We start from the raw sequence: 27859 nt of genomic DNA, 5'->3' as shown, positions 1-27859 counted from the left end.
GCAGTTTTATTGTCAGAATGTCATCCAGGAACAATTTTAAATGTTTTACTTAAATGCAGGTCATCATTTGTTGGCACAAAACATTGGCAAAACAATTGTATCTAAAGTTCTGTCAGGTTGTATTATGGAGTAGAATTTCTCTCCCACTCATTTTTGTACTAACGTACTGTGTGCTTCGATCTGATCATTGACCGTATTGTGTAAGACAGTGTTTTTCAACCTTTTTTGAGCAAAGGCACATTTTTTGCGTTGAAAAAATCCAGAGGCACACCACCAGCAGAAATCATTAAAAAACAAAACTCAGTTGACAGTAAAAAGTCTTCACAATTGTTGGATATGACTTTAAACCATTAACCAACCATGCATCACTATAGCTCTTGTCTCAAAGTAGGTGTACTGTCACAACCTGTCACATCACACCATGAGTTATGTGTTTCCTGCTGTTTTCCTGTGTGTAGTGTTTTAGTTCTTGTCTTGCGCTCCTATTTTGGTGGCTTTTCCTGTTTTTTTGGTATTTTCCTGTAGCAGTTTCATGTCTTCCTTTGAGCGATATTTCCTGCATCTACTTTATTTTAGTAATCAAGAATATTTCAGTTGTTTTTATCCTTCTTTGTGGACACATTGTTGATTGTTATGTCATGTTCGGATGTACATTGTGGACGCCGTGTTTGCTCCACAGTAAGTCTTTGCTGTCGTCCAGCATTCTGTTTTTGTTTACTTTGTAGCCAGTTCAGTTTTAGTTTCATTCTGCATAGCCTTCCCTAAGCTTCAATGCCTTTTCTTAGGGGCACTCACCTTTTGTTTATTTTTGGTTTAAGCATTAGACACCTTTTAACCTGCACACTGCCTCCCGCTGTTTCCGACATCTACAAAGCAATTAGCTACCGGCTGCCACCTACTGATATGGAAGAGTATTACGTGGTTACTCTGCCGAGCTACAGACAGCACCGACACTCAACAACAACACATAATTTGCAGACTATAATTACTGGTTTGCAAAAAATATTTTTAACCCAACTAGGTAAAATTAGATAATCTCCCACGGCACACCAGACTGTATCTCATGGCACACTAGTGTGCCGCGGCACAGTGGTTGAAAAACACTGGTGTAAGAGAGCTGGTAAAATAAGTTACATGTGGCGCTTACGTATTACAAACTTTCCCAGGCTGAAGAAAAAGTAGCAAAGTTTGAAACAACAATTGACTCACTGACAAAATCTTTGGTCAGTATAGTACAACAACAAGTCTGACCTTTGACCTGAGCACCATTAGAAGTTTGCTCTGGACAATAATCCAAAAAAGTAAATCAACACGTACTGACTAAACCTTTGGCCTCAGCTACATCAGGCCATGTTGATATCTTTCATTTCAGTCCCTGAACGTCTCAAGAAGTTTGTTTGAACACATCTGACCTTTGACTTTAGCTAGATCATATATTCTAATCTCTGGAGGTTTAAAGATGATCGGGTGCAAATTAGGGCTGGGCGATATGGCATTTTTTTAATATCGCAATATTTTAAGGCCATATCGCGATACGCGATATATATCTCGATATTTTGCCTTAGCCTTGAATGAACACTTGATGCATATAATCACAGCAGTATGATGATTATATGTGTCTACATTAAAACATTCTTCTTCATACTGCATTAATATATGCTACTTTAAAACTTTCATGCAGAGAAGGAAATCACAACTAAAAAAATCGCTATTTTTTTCATACCGTGTTGATCTGGAAATGTTTGCCTCTGCATTTTGATGGTGTGGGCGTGTGGCACCGAACGGAGATGTTGACATGCGGGGTAAGCACTCTTCATTCTCTAGCAGGTGACTTTTCAAATGATGCTACATATTAGCAGTAATGCTACTTTTTATAGCAACGCTTTTGCCCCACACTTGACAAATTACGGTTGTCTGTTCGACATATTCCCACCTGAAGCCAAACCACCGCCAGACGATGGACCCCCTGCTGTTTTTTGGGGGAATTAATTATTCCTTCATTTATTACTAGATTCGCACCTTATTTCTCTCGTATTACCACTCGCACGGCTGCGCTAGCATTGCAGCTAACGTTACCCATGCTGCTACCTCTTTGCTCCGCGAGGGCGTATACGTATGTGACGTATGTCGTGACAGTATGTGACGTGTGTAAGAAGGTGCGCTTGTCTGTCTGTGAGAAGGAGACACAGGAAAGAATGAGGAGAGCATGTAGTGTAATGCCAGCAGCTAAAAGCAACTGCGTGAGAACGTATACTCGAATATCACGATATAGTCATTTTCTATATCGCACAGAGACAAACCTGCGATATATCGCGTATATCTATATATCGCCCAGCCCTAGTGCAAATGCATTGATTTGACTTTTCAAAAACCAATAAATAAATTGGACAGTATAAATAAAGCATATTCTTTGCTATTTGTAGAGAAAATGAGCACAAAAAGTTGCAATATAATAGAGGCCAAGGTCAAAGTCTGGTGGCCATCTTTCATCAGTCCCAGTAAAAGACTAAACTGCATTACAGGCAGCCAAAAATAGAGGATTTTGTCCGTCAACAATGAGTTGAGGCAGGCTGAGAATAGACGGGTTTTATGTTGCAACACATGACCTTTAAACGATACCAACAAGAGAGTCAGTAAACAAGATACAAACATTGGACAAACTACAGCTTGTGTTTAACTCGTGTCAATTATAACACTAAGTCCCCTCATTGTTTTTTTTTTTTTGCACAGTGGTACCTCGACTTGTGAATTTCTGGATTTGAAGTACAAAAATGGATGGATGGATGGAGCTATCTCTGTGCAAATTTGTTTAAGTTGCAACCAAAAATGTGAGTTAGGAGCCATCAGATACCTTCTCACCACAAGTTAATGTAGCGAATGCCAGAGCGATCCCCGTAAGAGTCACCCAACCTCCAGTATGTCACTTGTTAGAATTAGCTAACAGCAAGGCAGACAACACTTAGTTTTTTCAACCATGGGTTTAAAGAAAGTAAGTGTGCCGAACAGTGCTAAAAAATAAGTGCATTTTACGCATTAAATCAAAGAAAGAAATCATTGAAAAACATGACTGAGATGTGCATGAAACAGGACAAAACAGTTTGACAAGGACAAAAAAATAAGCAAATAATTAATGTACTTTTAAAGTAATTTCAATTGCAAACATTGATTTAAGGCATGATTATTTCAAGTTACAAGTTCTGTCATGGAACAAACATTACTGAAATACAAACCCTGTTTCCATATAAGTTGGGAAATTGTGTTAGATGTAAATATAAACGGAATACAATGATTTGCAAATCATTTTCAATCCATATTCAGTTGAATGTGCTACAAAGACAACATATTTGATGTTCAAACTGATAAACATTTTTTTTTTTTTGCAAATAATCATTAACTTTAGAATTTGATGCCAGCAACACATGACAAAGAAGTTGGGAAAGGTGGCAATAAATACTGATAAAGTTGAGGAATGCTCATCAAACACTTATTTGGAACATCCCACAGGTGAACAGGCAAATTGGGAACAGGTGGGTGCCATGATTGGGTATAAAAGTAGATTCCATGAAATGCTTAGTCATTCACAAACAAGGATGGGGCGAGGGTCACCACTTTATCAACAAATGCGTGAGCAAATTGTTGAACAGTTTAAGAAAAACCTTTCTCAACCAGCTATTGCAAGGAATTTAGGGATTTCACCATCTACGGTCCGTAATATCATCAAAGGGTTCAGAGAATCTGGAGAAATCACTGCACGTAAGCAGCTAAGCCCGTGACCTTCGATCCCTCAATCTGTACTGTATCAACAAGCGACATCAGTGTGTAAAGGATATCACCACATGGGCTCAGGAACACTTCAGAAACCCACTGTCGGTAACTACATTTGATCGCTACATCTGCAAGTGCAAGTTAAAACTCTCCTATGCAAGGCGAAAACCGTTTATCAACAACACCCAGAAACGCCGTCGGCTTCGCTGGGCCTGAGCTCATCTAAGATGGACTGATACAAAGTGGAAAAGTGTTCTGTGGTCTGACGAGTCCACATTTCAAATTGTCTTTGGAAACTGTGGACGTCGTGTCCTCCGGACCAAAGAGGAAAAGAACCATCCGGATTGTTATAGGCGCAAAGTTGAAAAGCCAGCATCTGTGATGGTATGGGAGTGTATTAGTGCCCAAGACATGGGTAACTTACACATCTGTGAAGGTGCCATTAATGCTGAAAGGTACATACAGGTTTTGGAGCAGCATATGTTGCCATTCAAGCAACGTTACCATGGACGCCCTTGCTTATTTCAGCAAGACAATGCCAAGCCACGTGTTACATCAACGTGGCTTTATAGTAAAAGAGTGTGGGTACCAGACTGGCCTGCCTGTAGTCCCATTGAAAATGTGTGGCGCATTCTGAAGCCTAAAATACCACAACGGAGACCCCCGGACTGTTGAACAACTTAAGCTGTACATCAAGCAAGAATGGGAAAGAATTCCACCTGATAAGCTTAAAAAATGTGTCTCCTCAGTTCCCAAACGTTTACTGAGTGTTGTTAAAAGGAAAGGCCATGTAACACAGTGGTGAACATGCCCTTTTCCAACTACTTTGGAACGTGTTGCAGCCATGAAATTCTAAGTTAATTATTATTTGCAAAAAAAAATAAAGTTTATGAGTTTGAACATCAAATATCTTGTCTTTGTACTGCATTCAATTGAATATTGGTTGAAAAGGATTTGCAAATCATTGTATTCCGTTTATATTTATATCTAACACATTTCCCAACTCATATGGAAACGGGGTTTGTATTTTAGTTGCATTTTTATACCATATTTTCCGGAGTGTAAGCCACACAGGTATATAAGTCGCACCCACTAAAATTTAAGAGAAAAAACGTTTTTTATATATTACCCACACCGGACTAAAGCCGCAGATATACAACGGTACGTTGTGAAATTAGATATTTACATAGAAAGATTTTGTAAATGTTTTGACAAGGATATGTTTTTTTTGTAAATACCTTAATTGTTTCCAGATGGTGCCTGTAACACATTGCAGTAAACCGGCTGATCAAACAAAACAGAAAAGTCATTGATGTCTTTAGTCATCCTTTGAGATGAATAAGATTTTCTTTTTTTTTTTTTATAAGTTTCAGGATGTTTATCAGAATTCTTCTTCCTTGTACTTTTTAAACAGTTTGAGCTTGAACAGTTTCCTAAAGTGGATCATTTTAGTACATTGAGTTCTTTGCTTAATCCATTCCATAATTTTGTCATTAGCGAAGAAAAATCCATTAGACTAGCCATAACTTTGTATAAGCCGCAGGGTTCAAAGCTTGGGAAAAAAAAGTAGCGGCTTATTAGTCCTGAAAAAAACAGTAATTTCTTCACCCCCAATGTATATCAGACTATTTCATAAAATATACAAATAAACATATATAGTATAATCAGGACCGTCAAAAATAATGAGTTTACTCATGTTATTAATCACAAAAAATATTGCATTAATCATGTTTATACAAAGATTAATGAAGGAATTTATTTTGAGCACAACTGCTCCTCTACCTAAATCCTGGATGGTTACCTGAAAGCGGCCCAGGTTGTTTTACGGTCAGTGATCAGATCAATGCATACGTCGGTGCAAAGATGAGTGAGGAGATTGACTGGCATGCGCGCTGGTAAATTTCACTCCAAAATAAACCCAGACTGTAGTTTAGATAAAACTGTTGCCAAGTTTTGATCAAATAAATTCAAGTATAACATTTTAAAAATGTTCCTGTAGTGGACATTCGGACAATACAATTGCTTTTGTGCTTTCATTTTGGGCTCTTTATTAAAGCTAATTTAAAACATGCAAGCAAATAATAATTCATCCAAATTTAAAAGTGTGATTAATCAGATTGTTTTCAAATCATTTGACAGCACTAAATATAGGATTTCTTAAATTCACTTTAACTACACATTTTGACAAGGATATAAATAAGTTTGGGATTAACTTAATAATATCTATTTCTTGTATAAATAATGAGTCAACTCCTCACAATGGAAACGATGTGCTACCTTATTTCAGTTATTTTATTTTATTCCAAGTTATCCTGATAAAAAATGTGTCTGGTTTCCTGTCCAGATCACATATCAGGAGGAGTGACGCCTCTGTAAAATTCCTTTTTAGCGACTTGACTACAAGAGGACACGTCTACTACGACAACATAGTAACACAATCTTTTGCATGACCTATGGCCTCGACACTTGTAGGATGGCATACTGTATATATAACATGTGCTTCATCAGCATCCTATTTATTCTATGGCGGTGACTATATAATTCGTTTAGTCTATTTTTAACCTGTTTTGTTGTACACAAGTGCATTTTTGCAACCTGCTGAGAGGAAGGAAGGAGAATGTTGCCAACACCTCCCTGGCAGTAACGAGCACAAGCTTTCACTCACGCCCACTTTAATGGACAACATGAAACCTACGCTTTATTTGATCTTTAACCACAGCATGATGTGTGTGTCTTTCACAGCATGAGACATCTTTAATAACCACTTGTATTTCTGAATCCTGATTGATGCTAGTCAAATAAATGACAAGGCAAAGTGGTTCCTTAAGTAAAAGTTTGACTTCCACATTCCATTTGTGCTTTGCAATGTAAATATGTTGTTTTAGCAGCTTCTAGTTCTACAGGTTCTCCTTATAGCTTTCTTGGGACGGCGTGGCGAAGTTGGTAGAGTGGCCGTGCCAGCAATCGGAGGGTTGCTGGTTACTGGGGTTCAATCCCCACCTTCTACCATCCTAGTCACGTCCGTTGTGTCCTTGGGCAAGACACTTCACCCTTGCTCCTGATGGCTGCTGGTTAGCGCCTTGCATGGCAGCTCCCGCCATCAGTGTGTGAATGTGTGTGTGAATGGGTGAATGTGGAAATACTATCAAAGCGCTTTGAGTACCTTGAAGGTAGAAAAGCGCTATACAAGTATAACCCATTTATCATTTATTTGAGAATATTGCATACATTATTAGTGCTCCAGGTAAAGGGAGGATGTAAATCAGAGTAGAACCAGTAATCACTATGCATGTTCAGAACACTAGCCCTGCAGCCATTTGGGGAAAAAAACCTGTTAAATAATAGCCCAAGTCTATTATAATAAGATTTAAAGAGCCCTAACTTTAGGGTAATTCTTCTGAATTAACTCAGAGGGAAAGTCCATAAATATTGTGGTAGCAACTGAGCTGTTGATCATCTCCAGGTGTAACTCATACAGGCCACCACGCAGCTTTTGGATTCCAGCACTTGTGCAGTCGAATTAATTTAAGAGGCAATAGAAGCTTAGCAGTAAACAGAAAATAAGGACTTGAGAAAGCAAGGTGTTGTTCAACACATCACGCAACATCGTGCAAGACATGTGAATCATTCCAGACAGTAAATGTGCTCATACTGAGAAGTCATACCATATATCTTATCGAGTCATGCTTCAAGAAAACATTCAAGCTCTGGTGTGGATGGATATACTGTGTGTCACTTTAAAACTCTTCAACTTTTGTTAGTTAAAAATGTATCTTTTATAGGTCAACACAATGCGAATAAAGAAACGGCCTTAATTTTGTCTAACCCAGGGGTCGGCAACCCGCGGCTCCGGAGCCGCATGCGGCTCCTTGACCACTCTGATGCGGCTCAGCTACATACATGCCGACCCCCCCGATTTTCCCAGGAGATTTATGGATCTCAGTGTCCCTCCTAGATTACTCCCAGGGAAAAAATAATTCTATTTACACTCTAATTACTAAATAAAGGGCGTGCCCTAATTGCACTGCAGTAATTGTCCTCTATAGCATTTACATACAGCGTGCCAGTCCAGCCACATGTTGCATGTTGTTATTACTTGCACACACAGGAGACAGCAAAGCATACATACTCATCAGCCAAACAGCTTACACTGACGGTAGCCGTATCAAACAACTTTAACATTGTTACGTTACAAATATGCGCCACACTGTGAACCCACACCAAAAAAGAATGAAAAACACATTTCTGGAGAACATCCCACCGTAACACAACATAAACACAACAACCATTACCCAGAATCCCATGCAGCCCTAACTCTTCCGGTCTACATTATACACCCCCGCTACCACCAAATCCCCCCACACATCAACCCCCCCCCCCCCTCTCCGTGCGATGGTTGAGCGGAAGAGTTAGGGCTGCATGGGATTCTGGGTATTGGTACCGTCAGTGTAAGATGTGTGGCTGCTGAGTTAGTACGCCTTGCTGTCACTTACGTGAGCAAGCCGAAATTGCATTCTACGTGTGGTCGAGCAGGTACACTGTTAGGGCAGACTGTAGAGGGCGCCAAATGCAGTGTCATCACGCTCTGATATTCGGGAGTCTCCCGGGGAAAATGAGAGGGTTGGCAAGTATGACGCTATCAAGCGCCATTCATTCAAAACTCGCGGGCTGCACTAACATCAAATTTCCACATTAAAATACGTGCCGGTGCGTGTGTCGGAGACCCCTAGTTAACATAGCACAAAGCGTTTAAGCTTTGTATGCGGTGTTTTTCATTTTAAATTTAAAAAAAACTTTTGTGGCTCCCATTACTTTCTTTAATTTGTGAAACTTGCCAAAATGGCTCTTTGAGTGGTAAAGGTTGCCGACCCCTGGTCTAACCTAACTCGGTTGCCGACCCCTGGTCTAACCTAACTCGGGCTCCATGAAATCTGTTTTTCCCCTTTAAATAGTTTTTAAAAAAAAAGTTTTTTACCATTTATATCTATTTTACCAACATAAAGTGTGAACTTTTTGTGTAATTTAAAAACATGTGTGTCAGTTAAAGGGGATGTTTGCAACCTTTACGCGGATGCCTAAAGGGCGCTTGTTTTCAAATGTGTTTTAAGTAGGTCTGTCACAAATATGTGATTAACCACAAAATAAATTATCGCATTAATCATGTATACACGCGGATTAATCAAATAATTTATTTTGACTGCACATGCTCCTTTCTCTTAACCGCAAATGGTTGTTTGTTACTTGGTCAGTAATGAGGTCAATGCATACGTCATTGCAAAGATTAGATTGGGGGAAAATAAAAAATACTGCATAGAGCTGCATTTTTCTCCTCTTGGGCAAAACACTTGGATTCCAAAACCTGTTCTTCAACCAAGTCTACTCTGTTGTGAATGGTAGGGGTTCCTTCCTCTCCCGCCACCACTCGACCGGTTATGTGCTAATGATTATCAGCAAACAGTAAAGAATTGAATATTTGATATAATCGGGAGAATAGTACAGAATCCGATATCAAGCAGTGCTTTGTTCACAGAACAATTGTTCGTGAAGTGGCAGGAAGGAGCGGTTACCTTGTCCCTTTTGGGGCCGCGGGGGGTGATGGAGGCTATCTCAGCTGCATTCGGGCGGACACCCTGGACAAGTCGCCACCCCATCGCAGGCAGTTACCATGAGGTCGGTATTTAGCTCCCCAGAAAACAAAAACTGTCCTCGTTGCTGCTGTACTCCGAAAACACACTTTCTGGCTGCCATTTTGGATAAATTATGCCATTGAAGGCGTCACTAAAAAGTTATGACTTGAGAAATTAAAAATATCTTGTAATTCACTATTGACGACATAAAAATAATAAACAAGGCTAGGGATTAAACGATAAACGGTATTAATATATAAAAGCGGGAAAACTTCTGACGGTTGGTGTTATCATTTTGAATCTAAATTATCGAAAAAACGGTATTGATAACTGCACTTTGATAAACTCCAAAACTGACTGACACTAGCTCGCTAGCTTAAATGCCAACATTGAACAAGAGACATGAATGTCTTTCCCCATCAACAGCCCAATCGAAACTTATATAGCACAAATACATTGCTGTCTGAGCAACTAAGCTATCCAATTGTGCACACTGAACCTAAAAGCCGTGCTCTCATAGAACAGAGTGATTGTTCTATACTAAGAGGACTACAAGACTGATGTGTTTTTACAGTGTGTTTAAAGGGGAACTATTTAAATGCATTCTAAATTAATGTGATCAAAGGTCTGCTTATTATGGAGCCGATATATTCTGCCTATAAAGCTCATTAAAAAAATCCAAACAACTCCATTAAGGTTTTGTATACACACTGTAAGTATATATGTAATGTAGGCACAGGCACATTCAAAATAACATTTTATATCTTTGTACTTTGCTCATTTTAAGCATACAAGGCACATTAATTTAAAAAATGCATCATATTGTCCGTTTTCGACTGACTGCCGACTTTATGAGAGCCAACAAACATAATAAAACATCACTTACTGTACAAGGTCTCCTGTCATTAGGATGCGGACTGCAAGGATATTCATGTATTCCCATTTAGATGAAGAATGACTCATATTTCTCACCAAGAAAAGGAGGGTGGAACCAAGCGTCTTTTTGTGTCGTTCTCGCCATTTCCGAGTCTATATTGGCTGTCAAAGTGTACCAACTTCTTCATCCTTCTACTATCCAGCTGTGAGACATGATTTTTGATCTACAATAAAGTTTGACGAGCAAGGTAACGAGGAAGCAGCTGATCAGTCGATCATGTCAACATTGGCACACAAGCTATTGATCACGGCGCCACTATAAATAGTTTGTCTGCGTTAGTACTTATAATAACAATATCACAAATGCTCACAAATTCAAGCCACAAAATGTAAATGGAATATTGTTGGCGCTTTTTGGATGGTTATTTATTGGGCTTTATGGGCGGAATAGAGGACCTTCCATTGTCTCCGTTGTAAGCAGACATTTATTTACGTTTATTTACAAGTGAGAATGCATTAAAAAAAAATACATCCACCGTCATGTCTTTTACAATGATTGTGAAAGAAAAGCAACATTTCTAAAAAAAAAAAAACTGCAGTTCCCCTTCAAGAACTGCTGAACAGCATAGGACGCCACAACACCCGACAGAAATAATAAATATTAATAATACAAGAAATCATTTGTTTAAGACTTTTCATTTTAAAAAAGTGTTAAAGTACAAACCAATATTTAAAAGCTCAGCCATTAAGATAAAATACTAAGACTAAAACACTATTAGTGAAGCATAAGGACCACAAAACATGCAAAAGAGTGGCTTCTAACAGTGTGACAGTGTGTATTTATCGGTATTTGAAAAAAATTAACTTGGTCAAAAGATTTCAGTGTGTGTAAAAGTACTTTTTGAGCACAATCAACAATACCGCAAGTGTAACAATAACCATGGTACTTTTGGTCGCAATAACAGTGATATGAAATTTGTACATCATTACATCTCTAAACCGAGGCATAACTTAAAAACACACTAACCTCATTATATGGCACTACCACATCATGTAGACCAAAGGCACGACATTTAAGACAAATAGATAATTGTGAAAAAAATAAAATGTAGAATGGCCCCTTTAATAAACAAATGATAAAGAATACAATTGTTTCTGCCTTTTCAGGGCAAAAAGTCTGGACACTAGGAATGTGAATCTTACAATAAATCGATTCAATTACGATTCTTGGGGTGATGTTTGTTGATTCAATGCCACCTCGTCTGTTCAAAGACGTCTGGGATGTCTTTGCCCCCCATGTCCAAGAAATAACTAACAGCAGTCTTGCTTCAGGGACTGTCCCAAATTATTTTAAGCAAGCTGTTGTGGAACCTCTGCTAAAGAATCCCAATTTAGATCCCTCTATTTTATCACATTTTAGATCCATTTCGAAGCTTCCTTTGATTTCAAAGATTTTAAAGAGAGCTGTGCTTCTACAGATACAGTCTTATCTTGATTTGCACGCTATTCTTGATGTTTTTCAGTCCGGTTTTAAAGCTTTTCATAGCACCGAATCTGCACTTTTAAAGGTTTTAACAACCTTTTAATATCCACTGATTCTGGCGATCCTGCCATTTTAATTATTTTAGATCTAACTGCTGCATTCAACACATTGGATCACACAACTCTCATTAGTCGCTTAGAACAATGTGTGGGTTTAAAAGGCACACCCTTGAAATGGTTCAGGTCATATCTGACAAACAGAACTTTTAAGATCCAAATTGATGATTCGGCCTCGGCCTATGCTCCCTTGTCCTGAGGTGTCCCTCAGGGTTCAATCCTGGGACCAATCCTGTTTTCAGTGTACATCCTGCCCAATCAACACATTTAAAAAATATATAATATATAATATCATCTTTATGCGGATGATACGCAAATCTATGTCCCTTTAAAAAAGAAAAGTGACAAGTTTAAAATCACTTTTAAATTGTCTTGAGGACATAAAAGCATGGTTGGCGGTAAACTTTCTAAACTTCAATGAGAACAAGACGGAAATCATTTTATTTGACTCAAAAGTAAAGCAGACTGCCCCCCCCACCCCCAGTGACCTGGACCCCTGATGCCTTATTTAAAACCAACAGTCACAAATCTTGGTTTTAAGTTCGACAATGATTTTAAATTGGAGCAGCAGGTTAACTCCGTTGTACGATCTAGTTTTTATCATCAAAGACTTTTAGCAAAAATTAAATAACTTTTATATTTTAACAACTTTGAACTTTAATCCATGCCTTTATTTCATCACGTTTGGACTACAGCAACTCCCTCTACGTCGGAATGAACCAGGCCTCAATTGCTCGATTACCGTTAGTCCAAAATGCTGTTGCTCGCCTTTTCACTGGCACTATAAACATGAACACATTACCCCTATTTTAGCATCCCTTCACTGGCTCCCAGTTCATTTTAGAATTCATTTCAAAATATTGTTGTTTGTTTTTAAATCTCTTAACGGACTAGCACCACAATATATGTCAGATCTTTTAAAAATGTACACCCTCACAAGGTCTCTGAGGTCAGCTGATCAGTTTCTTCTTGTCGTCCCAAAAACGTGTTTAAAATCCAGAGGTGATTGTGCATTTTCTGTTGTGGCTCCAAAACTTTGGAACAATATCCCTCTTGCTATTCGGACGGCTCCGTCTTTAATGAGTTTTAAATCACGTCTTAAAACATATTTTTACTCTTTGGCTTTAAACGAGCATGAGAGTTGTGTGATTTTAGTCCATTTTATTTTCTCTGATGTATTTTATGTATTTATTATTTTTATAGTTAAATGTTTTATATTACTGACTCTTCATCAGATCATCAGGACTCCTCTTCCTCCTATCCAGGAAATCGCAAAAAGCCGCTGCCTGACCAGGGCTCAGAAAATCTGCAGAGACTCCTCAAACCCCCACCAAGGACTGTTTTCACTGCTGGACTCTAGAAAGAGGTTCCGCAGCCTCCGTAGCAGAACCTCCAGGTTCTGTAACAGCTTCTTCCCTCAGACTCTAGACTTCCCCTAGACTCTTGAACGCATCATAATAATCCCCTCAATTCCCCCCAAAAATTGATTAACTCGCTGGAATATAAAGACAATATAACATACATCCATAAACATGGATACATTTGCAAAAGTGCAATATAATTATCTGTACAGTAATCTATTTATTTATATCTGCACCTTATTGCTCTTTTATCATGCACTACAACGAGCTAATACAACAAAATTTGCGTTCCTTTCTGTACTGTAAAGTTCAAATTTGAATGACAGTAAAAAGGAAGTCTAAGTCTAGTCTAAGTCTTCTAGTATGTACTGTATGTCTTAACTTATATTCATTGTATATACTCTGATGATTATCTTGTGTGATGACTGTATTATGAAAATAGTATATATCTGTATCATATCATGAATCAATTTAAGTGGACCACGACTTAAACAAGTTGAAAAACTTATTCGGGTGTTACCATTTAGTGGTCAATTGTACGGAATATGTACTTCACTGTGCAATCTACTAATAAAAGTTTCAATCAATCAATCAATTCTGTGCAGCACTTTGTGAAACTTCTATTGTTTTTTTTAAATGTGCTCTATAAATAAAGTGGATTGGATTGGATAGGATTCAACACAATTACCGATTCAAACAGTTTCCCGTAATATATTATTTGGTATAAAAATTATAAGAAAACCTTTTCAGAACAGGTTACGGATTACAAAAGCTTCCTTCTCCGCTGCTGCAGTGAGTAAGCGTGGAGATGGCCTAAAATTTATTTTTTTAAATTGCTTCTTAAAAAAAAAGATAATTTATATTAATTGCTTTAGAATCAGAAAAAATTGGAGTCGCGATTTGGGTATGCGAACCAATCTTTCAGCACCTCTACATCATTTTGTATGTGACAGCACAAACATGTATTGGTAAGATACACTTCATTCTGAAACTTCCTCAAACTTTTGGATATGTTACAAACCAACCCCAACACACTGGAAAAAAAAGCTCAGTGGTAGGATTTTGACCTGATTTAGAAAACATTACCAAGTAGCTGGCATTTCAACAGCACACCTTGTTTTGTGCACACAAACATTGAGAGGTGCTACTGGGCAGGTGGAGGGAAAAAGCAGAAGTCATGACTTTTAGCAGACTGGCTCTGTGAGTTCTAGCACAAAAAAAACTCAAAACATAGTGGAAGTTGATAATAAACTACATGGTCGCATAAATATAACACGTGTTCTTATCATGGAGCAAGCACAGATACCGTACTTCAAAAAAGAGCATAAAAGACTTACTTCACAGTCAATGCAGTGTCAATGACTTTTCTAGAAGAGGGTAACTCGATATAAATACAAATAAACTCACATGTCCAGGACCGAAAGACACTTCCCTCCCAGGTCCTTGCTGCTGGAAGACTGCTGGATGTCAGCCGGTGTGGAAGGGCGGTGCTCGGGAGTGGACACATCCCACAGCTGCTGCTTCTGCCCCGGTTGCTGCCAGTCCACAGGAGGAGACTCTGATCTTTCCAACTTGTACTTTTTTTTTTGTTCCTTTGCCGCCACCACAAGGCCTTTCTTTAAAGTTCTTGTGGAGTTTCTTTACAAACACACACGAGTTCCCCCGCACCTGACGGTCTTTGAATGCATCATCAGGCTAGCATAGGTAGGCTACATAAAAAGAAGGCAGCCATTATGAGGCAAATGAAAGTATTCTTTCACTTTACACACAGACACACAGCGCCAGGTGTGGTATCAACACGTGTCAGACACATTCCATGCAAGTGAGTGGCAGCAAAAAAAACAAACAAAAAAAAAACATGGAAGGAAAACAACACCGTGTACTTACTGTAATTTACTCTTTGTGGTGAAATTGTGAAAGTGTAGCCTCGGCTAATCACTCGTCATCTAGTGGCCAGGTTCTGAAACTACAGACTTGGCTTGTTACTTTCGTTGCACCATCTTGTGGCCAGATTGTGATACTACAGCTATGAAACGTTTCTAAAACAACAACAAACGTCAGTGTGATTTTAAAAAATGAGTTAAAAGCGTGTAGAGCTAATCTATAATCGTCACATTTACATTACGAATACATTCAGCTTTATGATTTATACAGATGTAAAAAAAAGAAATAAATATGTAAGGCAAGGTAATTAAAAAATGACCTTTTTAGGCAAGTTGGTCATTCACACCAATAAAAACATTATGATGAAAAAAATTAAATGGGATCAAATACAAAAATGTTTTGGTAGCAGAGCATTCAAATTATTGTATACTTTTAAGATATTGCATTTCATCTAATTGTACAGGTGTACCTAATAAAGTGTCTGGTAAAGGAAACCCTTGAGAAAACCCAGATGTTTTTCACATCTGCTGCTTTTAACGTTATGTAATATCCGCAGCATATTATTTTATCTGTATTCTCTGATATGTATGGTAATTAATTTAAGGTAACATAATTACTTATTCATAATATCCGTTTTCCCTTTTAAATGTGGAGCAAGAAGTGCCATTTGCTTTAAATAAACACTTTACAAAAAAACATAATAGCATAAACATCAAATTCCAGAATTGTTGTGTTTTCTTGATTATTTTTTGTGTTATTTTTATTTTATTTTGTATTATTTTATTTATTTATATATTTTTTAAATGCAGTGTTAAGAAGATGCATTCAATATTTATTTGTATTTTAAAAAAAGTATGTTTTGTTTACGTTCGAATGTATCTCAATGCGCCACTATGACGTCATCTGATGCAGAGCCCCGCCTTCCTTACTGTTGTGCAGCAGCTGCCTGATCATGGTGACGATGAGGATGAAGATGCTGACTGCAACCACCATGCAAGTCCCCGTGCTGCTACTTTTAACCCTCCTAACCACTTGCAATGGCATCCTCCCTGATACAGTGGACTCGGGAATTAGCCACATCCTTGACAATTCTATTCCAGAGGACCACATATTGGTGCAAAGGGAGCAACTGGACCATGATGAGCAGCTAGAAACTGAGCAGCAAGTAGGAAACATGATACAGCAAATGTTGTTTTATTGTTAATGAGTGTTATAAAGTAGTTCAGGTGTGGTGTTTTGGATGGGTTACGATGCAAGAAGGTGACTTTGACCCGATGATGTCCTACTTTCATACAGGAGAAAAGCATTGCTACAACAACTGTCCCGGACACTGAGCCGGACAACCACATTGACACTGTGAGTACTTCATGTTCAATGCACTCAATGGCCAAAACATTAGGTACACCTGCACAAACTAAATAGGCCAACTACAAAAGAACATTGCATCTATAACTGTGGTTGTCGTTTGCAGTGGTGTACTAATTCAGTGTTTTTCAACCTTTTTTGAGCCAGGGCACATTTTTTTCATTGGAAAAATCCCGAGGCACAAACTACTAGCGGAAAACATTAAAAAAAAATGAAACTCAGCAGCCTATATTGACAGTAAAAAGTCGTTCTTGCAATCGTTGGATATAAATGCCAACCATAACCAACCATGCATCACTATAGCTCGTCTCAAAGTAGGTGTACTGTCACGACCTGTCACATCACTCCGTGACTTATTTGGAGTTTTTTGGTGTTTTCCTGTGTGTAGTGTTTCCTATTTTGTTGTTGATTGTCATGTCATGTATGGATGTACTTTGTGGACGCCGTCTGCTGCTCCACACGCTTTAAGTCTTTGCTGTCGTACATAGCATTCTTTTTTTGTTTACTTTGCAGCCATTTTAGTTTTAGCTTCGTTTTGCATAGCCTTCCCTAAGTTTAAATGCCTTTTCTTAGCGGCGCTTGCCTTTTGTTTATTTTTGGTTTAAGCACTAGACACCTTTTTACCTGCACACTGCCTCCCGCTGTTGTATGCATATTGTGATCACGACAAACCATGTTCCCGACAGCCACAAAGCAATTAGCTACCTGCTGCCACCTACTGATATGGAAGAGTATTACATGGTTACTCTACTGAGCTCTAGACAGCACAGACACTCAACAACGGCACATTTGCGGATTATAATTACTGGTTTGCAAAAAATATTTTTAACCCAATTAGGTGAAATGACATCATCTCCCACGGCACACCAGACAATATCTCACCGTACACTAGGGTGCCGCGGCACAGTGGTTGAAAACACTGTACTAACTAATACTAATCAGAATACACAATCATATTTTTTTCTGTAGAAAACGTCTGAAAAAGACAGGCCGATCTGGAGATTCTTACAAACAAAACGAATTCTCCTCATGCAAATTGGAGCTTTTCTTCCTGTCACTCACACACGCCATTTGAAATAATATAAAGACTTATATGGGACGGCGTGGCTCAGATGGTAGAGCGGCCCTACCAGCAACTTGAGGGTTCCAGGTTTCAATTCCAGCTTCCGCCATAGCCACAGCCGTTGTGTCCTTGGGCAAGACTCTTCACCCACCTGCTCCCAGCGCCACCCACATTGGGGAATGAGTGTGAATGACTATTTTGTGGTGGTCGGAGGGGCTGTAGGCGCTAATTGGCAGCCAAGATTCCGTCAGTCTACCCCAGCTGTGGCTAAAAATGTAGCTTACCACCAGCATTGTATGAATGTGGAGTGAATGAATGATGGGTTCTCACTTTTCTGTGAAGCGCTTTGAGTGTCTAGAAAAGCGCTATATAAATTGAATCAATTATTAATACTATTATTATTATTACAAATGTATTGAAAACGAGATACTGAAGGAAAATGTTTGCTTTATCTGTAAAAATAGTTCTCCGTAAACAGGTCTTCATAAAGAGGGGTGGTCAATCGAGGTCAAAACAAAATTGTTAAACATGTTTTATTTGCCTGCTTTTGGTATCCCAGTTGTAAGACTAAAAACTATTTTCAGGACCTCCAAACTGATGCAGACACGCAGCAGGGACTCTCGTGCACCGATCCCGTGGGTGCTTCGGGGCCTGAGCACCCACGGACAATGCCGAGCACCCATGTGGGATTGATGGCAACTTTCAATCTTTAAAATTATTTTTGAAAAATCAATCTTGTTGTAGTTAATTTTGTGGCGAGTTTAGTCCATTTTACAAAATAATAAAGCCACAAATCATATGGGATAATAACTTCACTGAACATCTTTTCTTTCTTTTTTTTAATACACATACTGGCAGAAATGTAGATCGGTGCCTATGCTCTCGTCTATACTGTATATTGTGTAAAATTATATATATAATATAGAACTGGCCCTTGAGCCTTGTACTTACCGTTTTGTGTACACAATAGTAAGCCATTCAAATGATACACAGGTTCATACTGTATACAGTAAATTTACTTGTTTTAAATATTTTGTCAAACATGCCTTGCTTTTTATCACATTCATGTATGATATTAAACTGTTAAATGCTTAGTGACTGTGCCATGTTTTACATGTACATTAATGTGCACTGTTAAGCAATTTTTTTATGTACAGTATGTACTCTACGACAAGCAAGCCTATAAGGCCCAGCCTAAACTGTTGAATTTATAGGTAAATGTTGCTGTTTTAGGGCTGTGTCACCACTGAGGATTGTGGGAAGGGGAGGTACTGTCTTTTGGAGAAACACAACTCCAAGTGTCAAGCTTGCAAGGACACTGACGTGGTGAGTGAACAGAATAAAAGCAGTATACAATATTATATGTTGGGCAAAGCAATGACATATATCATGAGTGAGAGTCTCACTGTACTTGTAACATACTTCATTTCAATTTAAAAGGGAATCCCCATTTTTTTGGAATTTTGCCAATCGTTCACAATCATTATAAGAAACATGACAATGGATGTTATTATTATTTTTAGCATTCTAAATATTAAATAAATGTGATCAAAAGTTTGCTTCCAATGGAGCCTATAAGAGCCACACAATTCCGCCTACAAACCCCTTAAAAAACATCGAAACGCCTCCATTGAAGTTTTTTATACATGGTGTAAGTATATATGTAATGTAGTAAGGGGCACATTTATAATTACGTATTTTAATAATTTTAAGCACATGCGGCAAATTATTTTCAAAAACGCATCACAACATTTGCTTTTTTTTCTTCAACACTAATTATTATTCTCTGCAGACTTAATGAGAGCTAACAAACATAATAAAACATCACTTACTGTACAATGTCTGCTGTCATGTCGACTGCTAGGGTGTTCATATATTCCCATTTAGGTGAAGAATGTCTCATAATTCTCACAAAGATAAGAAGTGGCAGGCAGGGGGACCAAGTGTCTTTTCGTATCGTCCTCGCCAGTTTCAGGTCTATACGGCCGTCAAAGTGTACCAACCTGTCGGAATACCTCCTCAGACATTTTCTGTCCAGGTAAGAGGCATGATTTATGATCTAAAATAAACTTCCAGGGAGCAAGGAAGCGAGGAAGCAGCAGACCACTCGATGTACTGCAAATATAGGGAGACACGGTAGTGATCACGCCGCCGCTATAAATGGTTTGTCTGCATTGGCGCTTATAATAAAAATATCACTAATACTTGGTTAATATTCATATCACAAAATGTAAATGGAGTATTGTTGGCGGTTTTTGTATGATTATTTATTGGATTTTATGGGCAAATTATAGGATCTCCCATTGGCTGCCCTGTAAGCAAACTTTTATTTAGGTTTATTTACAAGCTAGAATGCATAAAAAACAGTCCATCCATCGTCATGTCTTTCGTATTGATTGTGAACGATAGGTAAAAATTCCCAAAAAAGTGCAGTTCCCCTTTAAGTGTTTCAGTCCATCTGTACTTTACTGTGGGGTGTGCTGTACATGTATGGTGTACCACATGTAATATGCTAACGGGTCACAACCACTAGGGGGGCTTAGTGCTCAGGCCTCTTGAGAAGCATCTTTAGTATTTTATCCATTTTTGGACGTTTTGGCAGCACTGTTAGCAAGATATATATAAAAGGTTATATCATTCATTTGCAGTTCCGGACTCGTTGTAATAACGATTATCACTAAATTATCATTAGTCTTAGTTGTATGAATGTTGTAAACATTCCAGGTGACAGAAGTGACGTAAGACTCGCACATGTGCAGAACGACTTGAGTAGTGACAGGCAGTATTCCGTTTATTATGTCACATATATACAAGTATTTGTGTAGCTGTTTAAAATGTAACCCCATTAGTTGCTTCACAGTAGCCACTAGTCTTCCTGGGATCCATCATACAAGATATACAAGAACAACAAAACATCGAAATAGTAATACATGGACAAAAAGGATATGCATTTGAAATGCTATACAGCAGTGGTTCTCAAACTGTGGGGGCTCCATCTCGTGGTACACCACTTGATTAAATATATAAACACATTGTTTCTGTTTAAACTGTGTGTAATGTTACAGTGGCCACAAATGTTAAATATACTTGTTAAAAAAAACCTCTGCCTTGTTTATTGAATATTTAGGCCTACTACGCTAATGTATTTTAAAGTTGGTCATTATAGTGGTACTTGGAGAGCCAAGTGTTTTCTGAGGTGGTACTAACCTGAAAAAGCTTCAGAACCACTCCTATAGAGGGCTTTATCCTTTTTGCTCACATTTCCAACAATGCATTGCTGGCGGCCATATTGGAAGGCTTTGTTTGCACACGTGATAATTTTGAAGTACTCAGTGGACAATAACATACTTGCCAACCCTCCCGTTTTTAGCGGGAGACTCCCGGTATTCAGCGCCTCTCCCGATAACCTCCCGGCAGAAATTTTCTCCCGGTATTCAGCCGGAGCTGGAGGCCACGCCCCCTCCAGCTCAATGCGGACCTGAGTGGGGACAGCCTGTTCTCACGTCGGCTTTCCCACAATATAAACAGCTTGCCTGCCCAATGACGTCAGAACATCTACGGCTTTTAGAGAGTAGAGTGCACAACTGCGCACACAACAAGGAGACGAAGCAGAAGAACGAGGAAGTTACAGACATGGCGACGCCGTCGACGAGCAAGATGAAGAAATGCGCTTGCAAGTTCCAAAACGAATGGAAACAAGAATTTCAGTTCATCCAGGACAGTTCGAAGGGGAAGGGGTATGTAATTATGTTGCATGTACATTTTGTAAAACAGACTTCTCCATTGAACATGGTGGCCGAGTCATGAATGGAGGAGAAGTTAAACAGGACAATACTGCCATCTACTTAATAGCCCCCGGAACACTGAAATTCAAGTATTTCTTTTATTTATATGCATACTTGCCAACACGGAGGCTGACGTCACAGTCGCGGTCGGAAATCAAGATGGCCACATCCAGGAAAGCTATTTTTGCACTTGCCTTGTCTGAATACAGTGCATCCAGAAAGTATTCACAGCGCTCCACTATTTCCACAATTTGTTATGTTATAGCCTTTTTCCAAAATGGAATGATGCTAGTTTTGTTCTCAAAATTCTACACACATTATCTCTTAATGACAATGTAAAAAAAGTTTTTTATTTTTATAATTTTGCAAATTCATTAAAAATTAAAAATGTGCATAAGTATTCATAGCCTTTGCTCGATACTTTGTTGAAAGATGTTACATTGTCATTATGAGGTAATGTGTGTAAAATTCTGAGAGCAAAAATTGTATTATTCCATTTTGGAATAAGGCTGTAACATAACAAAATGTAGAAAAAGTGAAGCGCTGTGAATACTTTCCGGATGCACTGTAGAAACAACTTATGGAAAAATATTCACTCTTTCTGTGCAACCTTCAAACACGGCGGATAAAGAGGAAACGCAGACTTCAACCTTGCTCCCGATGGGTCATGGTTAGCTGCCTCGCATGGCAGCTTCTGCCATCAGTGTAGGAATGTGTGTGCGAATGTGTGAATGTAATGCATAATGTAAGGCGCTCTGGGTAACATTCCAGGTGTGATAAAGCGCTATATGAATACAGACCATTTCAATGGATGCTGCCTACTTCAACGACAAGCGTAACATAATGTATGGGGCGGTATAGCTCGGTTGGTAGAGCGGCCGTGCCAGCAACTTGAGGGTTGCAGGTTCGATCCCCGCTTCCGCCATCCTAGTTACTGCCGTTGTGTCCTTGGGCAAGACACTTTACCCACCTGCTCCCAGTGCCACCCACACTGGTTTAAATGTAACTTATATATTGGGTTTCACAATGTAAAGCGCTTTGAGTCACTTGAGAAAAAGCGCTATATAAATGTAATTCACTTCACTTCACTTATGTACGTGAGATTGATTATACATCTGTAAAGACCCTGAAGAAACAGTTGGATAAACAGATTGATACCGACTGACAAGTAAACAGAGATGAAACCCCAGCAAAGAAGAAAACTGTGAACATTTCTCAGGCCAGGTATGATAGTTTCTTTAAGAAAGTGAAAGAAGACAAACCAGTTTGTTTGGCAGTGATGAAAGAGTACAGTGCAGACTATGTGCCAGATAAGTTTCCAGCCAAGTACCAAAAAGTCATAGGCAAACTAAGGGATGACAAGTGCGAGGAAAAAGTTTAATGACAAACTGCTGGAACATTGCTTCTGGATGTTGTCATTCATCCAGGTCATTGTATTCTCGGGGCATTCAATCGATCGCAACTGGCCTGTTTGGTTTGTCTTCAAAGACGTTTCGCCGTTCATCTGAGTAGGCTTCATCAGTTCATGCTCATAGACTTTGTTTGGTCAAAATTAGTCATAGATTTAGATTGGTCTGATCTAGTCTAGCGGCTGGTGCCAAACCCCAAATATTTATACTCCAAAAACCAGGAGGGTGTGCCTGGGCAAGGAAGGTTTCGCCCTATTGTAGTGAGAAAAACAACTGTTGAGTTGCAAACGAGCAATCCTTCTGTCAATGCCAACGACAGTCGTTGAAGTGTAATTTCCCCTTTTAAGCATTGAAGTATTGTGTGGCAGAGTGATCGCTGTGGATCAACCACGATCAGCCCAAAACAGTTAGAATCACCCTCTATTATTATAATTATTTGGGGTTTTGGCACCAGCCGCAAGACTAGATCTAACCAATCAAAGTATATGAGCATGAACTGATGAAGCCTACTTGGATGAGAGGCAAAAAGTATTTTAAGACAAACCAAACAGTCCAGTTGCGATTGTTGGGACATTGTTCTAAACGACTTCCGAGTATCACAATTATAGAAGAAGAAGCCGTCAATGTCGAGTCGGCATTTTTCAGTATCACTGGATGAATGATCAACAATACAAGTGTGTTACCGAACAAAGCCTTCCAAAATGGCTACCAAATAGCAACAATGCATTGTGCGAAGCCCTCTATCCATAAAACACGGTACAGTAAAAGAGTTCATACATAAAATAAAGAATAAAGTATGTTCTCCCTCATGGTAATATTTTGTCTCCATTAGATTGGCTGTGTCTGTTACAAACATATATTTTAGAGAGTAGGGTTTTGGGCATCATTAAAGTATGATTGAGGTTTTTTTTTTAAAGATTTTTTAATAAATGCTTATTAGCAATAACTATGAGAGATATTGATGCATGCTGTCAATACTAGTCCAATATGACAATATACAATTTCTCAATGGTCAGTCTTGTTATTGTGAGCCCTGTGTTCAGCCCTGTGTTGCAAACAGGACAAGAAAATATGTATTAAATGTAATAACTATTCCAAACACCACTCGCTAACATGTCAAGACAACAAACAGGCAGATGACAAGGACCACAAGACCAGATGAGCATCCGGCCCAGTGTCTTTAGCACCTCTCGTGGTAGTGACCGCTGGTCACAAATAGTGCAGAGATAGATTACATTCAGGACAAAGACAAGGACAAGAGCAGTATTCAAGTTGGAACAATACATAAGCTTCCAGCTCGGTGGCAGCAGTGCTCAATCTAATCCGCAGGCTACCTGGTCTACCCAGTAGCAGTAGTAAGTACACAGGAACATACCTACAGAAGGTAATTACATTTAGGAAGGCTGTGGTGAAATTCTGTCTCCCAAGAAGGTCGTGACAGGAAATAGTTGAGAAAAACTACGCCTCCATATTGCTCTGTCAGTGTAAGCAATAATGATATTTCTGTGTGCTACTGCAGCCCTGCGCTAAAGATGAGGAATGCTGTGACACTCAGTTGTGTGTTTGGGGTCAGTGCAGTCCAAATGCAACCAAAGGACACGCAGGGAGTACATGCCAGCATCAAGACCACTGCAGCCAGGACCTCTGCTGCGCCTTCCACTCAGGTGATGTGGAGTCCTATTCAGCATACTAGTGTAATATCAGAAGTGTTATTGCAGCATACTAGTGTAATAGTAGAAGTGTTATTGCAGCATACTAGTGTAATAGTAGAAGTGTTATTGCAGCATACTAGTGTAATAGTAGAAGTGTTATAGCAGCATACTAGTGTAATATCAGAAGTGTTATTGCAGCATACTAGTGTAGTAACAGAAGTGTTATTGCAGCATACTAGTGTAGTAATAGAAGTGTTATTGCAGCATACTAGTGTAGTAATAGAAGTGTTATAGCAGCATACTAGTGTAGTATTAGTGTTATTGCAGCATATTAGTGTAATAGTATAAGTGTTATTGCAGCATACTAGTGTAGTAATAGAAGTGTTATAGCAGCATACTAGTGTAGTAATAGAAGTGTTATAGCAGCATAATAGTGTAGTATTAGTGTTATTGCAGCATACTAGTGTAATAATAATAATAATAATACCTGGGATTTATATAGCGCTTTTCTAAGTACCCAAAGTCGCTTTACATGTAGAACCCATCATTCATTCACACCTGGTGGTGGTAAGCTACTTTCATAGCCACAGCTGCTGTAGTGTTAGTGTTATTGCAGCATACTAGTGTAGTAATAGAAGTGTTATTGCAGCTTACTAGTGTAATATCAGAAGTGTTATTGCAGCATACTAGTGTAGTAATAGAAGTGTTATTGCAACATACTAGTGTAGTAATAGAAGTGTTATAGCAGCATACTAGTGTAGTAATAGTGTTATTGCAGCATACTAGTGTAGTAATAGTGTTATTGCAGCATACTAGTGTAATATCAGAAGTGTTATTGCAGCATACTAGTGTAGTATTAGAAGTGTTATAGCAGCATACTAGTGTAGTATTAGAAGTGTTATAGCGGCATACTAGTGTAGTATTAGAAGTGTTATTGCAGCATACTAGTGTAGTATTAGAAGTGTTATAGCAGCATACTAGTGTAGTATTAAAGGGGTTATAGCAGCATACTCGTGTAATATTAGAAGTGTTATTGCAGCATACTAGTGTAATATTAGAAGTGTTATTGCAGCATACTAGTGTAGCATTAGAAGTGTTATTGCAGCATACTAGTGTAGTATTAGAAGTGTTATTGCAGCATACTAGTGTAGTATTAGAAGTGTTATAGCAGCATACTAGTGTAGTATTAGAAGTGTTATAGCAGCATACTAGTGTAGTATTAGAAGTGTTATTGCAGCATACTAGTGTAATATTAGAAGTGTTATTGCAGCATACTAGTGTAGCATTAGAAGTGTTATTGCAGCATACTAGTGTAATATTAGAAGTGTTATTGCAGCATACTAGTGTAGTATTAGAAGTGTTATTGCAGCATACAAGTGTAATAGTAGAAGTGTTATAGCAGCATACTAGTGTAGTAATAGAAGTGTTATTGCAGCATACTAGTGTAGTATTAGAAGTGTTATAGCAGCATACTAGTGTAATAGTAGAAGTGTTATTACAGCATACTAGTGTAATAATAGAAGTGTTATAGCAGCATACTAGTGTAATATCAGAAGTGTTATTGCAGCATACTAGTGTAATATTAGAAGTGTTATTGCAGAATACTCGTGTAATAGTAGAAGTGTTATAGCAGCATACTAGTGTAGCATTAGAAGTGTTATTGCAGCATACTAGTGTAATATTAGAAGTGTTATAGCAGCATACTAGTGTAGTATTAGAAGTGTTATAGCAGCATACTAGTGTAGTATTAGTGTTATAGCAGCATTCTAGTGTAGTATTAGAAGTGTTATTGCAGCATACTAGTGTAATAGTATAAGTGTTATTGCAGCATACTTGTGTAGCATTAGAAGTGTTATAGCAGCATACTAGTGTAATATTAGAAGTGTTATTGCAGCATACTAGTGTAATATCAGAAGTGTTATTGCAGCATACTAGTGTAATATTAGAAGTGTTATTGCAGCATACTAGTGTAGTATTAGTGTTATTGCAGCATACTAGTGTAATATTAGAAGTGCTATTGCAGCCTACTAGTGTAATATTAGAAGTGCTATTGCAGCATACTAGTGTAGTAATAGAAGTGTTATTGCAGCATACTAGTGAAGTAATAGAAGTGTTATAGCAGCATACTAGTGTAGTATTAGTGTTATTGCAGCATATTAGTGTAGTATTAGAAGTGTTATAGCAGCATACTAGTGTAGTAATAGAAGTGTTATAGCAGCATACTAGTGTAGTAATAGAAGTGTTATAGCAGCATAATAGTGTAGTATTAGTGTTATTGCAGCATACTAGTGTAATAATAATAATAATAATACCTGGGATTTATATAGCGCTTTTCTAAGTACCCAAAGTCGCTTTACATGTAGAACCCATCATTCATTCACACCTGGTGGTGGTAAGCTACTTTCATAGCCACAGCTGCTGTAGTGTTAGTGTTATTGCAGCATACTAGTGTAGTAATAGAAGTGTTATTGCAGCTTACTAGTGTAATATCAGAAGTGTTATTGCAGCATACTAGTGTAGTAATAGAAGTGTTATAGCAGCTTACTAGTGTAATATCAGAAGTGTTATTGCAGCATACTAGTGTAGTAATAGAAGTGTTATTGCAACATACTAGTGTAGTAATAGAAGTGTTATAGCAGCATACTAGTGTAGTAATAGTGTTATTGCAGCATACTAGTGTAATATCAGAAGTGTTATTGCAGCATACTAGTGTAGTATTAGAAGTGTTATAGCAGCATACAAGTGTAGTATTAGAAGTGTTATAGCGGCATACTAGTGTAGTATTAGAAGTGTTATTGCAGCATACTAGTGTAGTATTAGAAGTGTTATAGCAGCATACTAGTGTAGTATTAAAGGGGTTATAGCAGCATACTCGTGTAATATTAGAAGTGTTATTGCAGCATACTAGTGTAATATTAGAAGTGTTATTGCAGCATACTAGTGTAGCATTAGAAGTGTTATTGCAGCATACTAGTGTAGTATTAGAAGTGTTATTGCAGCATACTAGTGTAGTATTAGAAGTGTTATAGCAGCATACTAGTGTAGTATTAGAAGTGTTATAGCAGCATACTAGTGTAGTATTAGAAGTGTTATTGCAGCATACTAGTGTAATATTAGAAGTGTTATTGCAGCATACTAGTGTAGCATTAGAAGTGTTATTGCAGCATACTAGTGTAATATTAGAAGTGTTATTGCAGCATACTAGTGTAGTATTAGAAGTGTTATTGCAGCATACAAGTGTAATAGTAGAAGTGTTATAGCAGCATACTAGTGTAGTAATAGAAGTGTTATTGCAGCATACTAGTGTAGTATTAGAAGTGTTATAGCAGCATACTAGTGTAATAGTAGAAGTGTTATTACAGCATACTAGTGTAATAATAGAAGTGTTATAGCAGCATACTAGTGTAATATCAGAAGTGTTATTGCAGCATACTAGTGTAATATTAGAAGTGTTATTGCAGCATACTAGTGTA

The 27859-nt window shown here is 38.2% G+C and overlaps 2 protein-coding genes across 13 annotated transcripts in view; one reads left to right on the top strand and one right to left on the bottom strand.

The window, feature by feature from the left end:
* Nucleotides 1-15172, bottom strand: part of mical2a (microtubule associated monooxygenase, calponin and LIM domain containing 2a) — a 72171-nt gene extending 56999 nt beyond the window's left edge. For 4 of the 10 annotated variants that reach the window (XM_062028477.1, XM_062028485.1, XM_062028437.1 and 1 more), the window contains exon 1: nucleotides 14636-15172. The gene's annotated coding sequence lies outside the window, so the exon portion shown is untranslated. Of the gene's footprint in view, nucleotides 1-14565 lie in introns of all 10 variants that reach the window. The other 6 variants (XM_062028467.1, XM_062028455.1, XM_062028428.1 and 3 more) reach the window with 5 other exon arrangements.
* dkk3a (dickkopf WNT signaling pathway inhibitor 3a) overlaps nucleotides 14727-27859 on the top strand; it is a 22423-nt gene continuing 9290 nt past the window's right edge. Inside the window, exons 1-5 of one of the 3 annotated variants that reach the window (XM_062028513.1) lie at nucleotides 14744-14932; nucleotides 16055-16277; nucleotides 16409-16468; nucleotides 18774-18866; nucleotides 24254-24398. In XM_062028513.1, coding sequence (XP_061884497.1) covers nucleotides 16065-16277; nucleotides 16409-16468; nucleotides 18774-18866; nucleotides 24254-24398 — 511 coding nt within the window. In that variant the 5' untranslated portion in view covers nucleotides 14744-14932; nucleotides 16055-16064. Of the gene's footprint in view, nucleotides 14933-16051; nucleotides 16278-16408; nucleotides 16469-18773; nucleotides 18867-24253; nucleotides 24399-27859 lie in introns of all 3 variants that reach the window. The other 2 variants (XM_062028506.1, XM_062028522.1) reach the window with 2 other exon arrangements.

The sequence above is a fragment of the Entelurus aequoreus genome, linkage group LG02, assembly GCF_033978785.1.
Source record: "Entelurus aequoreus isolate RoL-2023_Sb linkage group LG02, RoL_Eaeq_v1.1, whole genome shotgun sequence".
NCBI classification, from domain to species: Eukaryota; Metazoa; Chordata; class Actinopteri; order Syngnathiformes; family Syngnathidae; genus Entelurus; species Entelurus aequoreus.
This window is presented reverse-complemented; position numbering and strand designations above follow the sequence as displayed.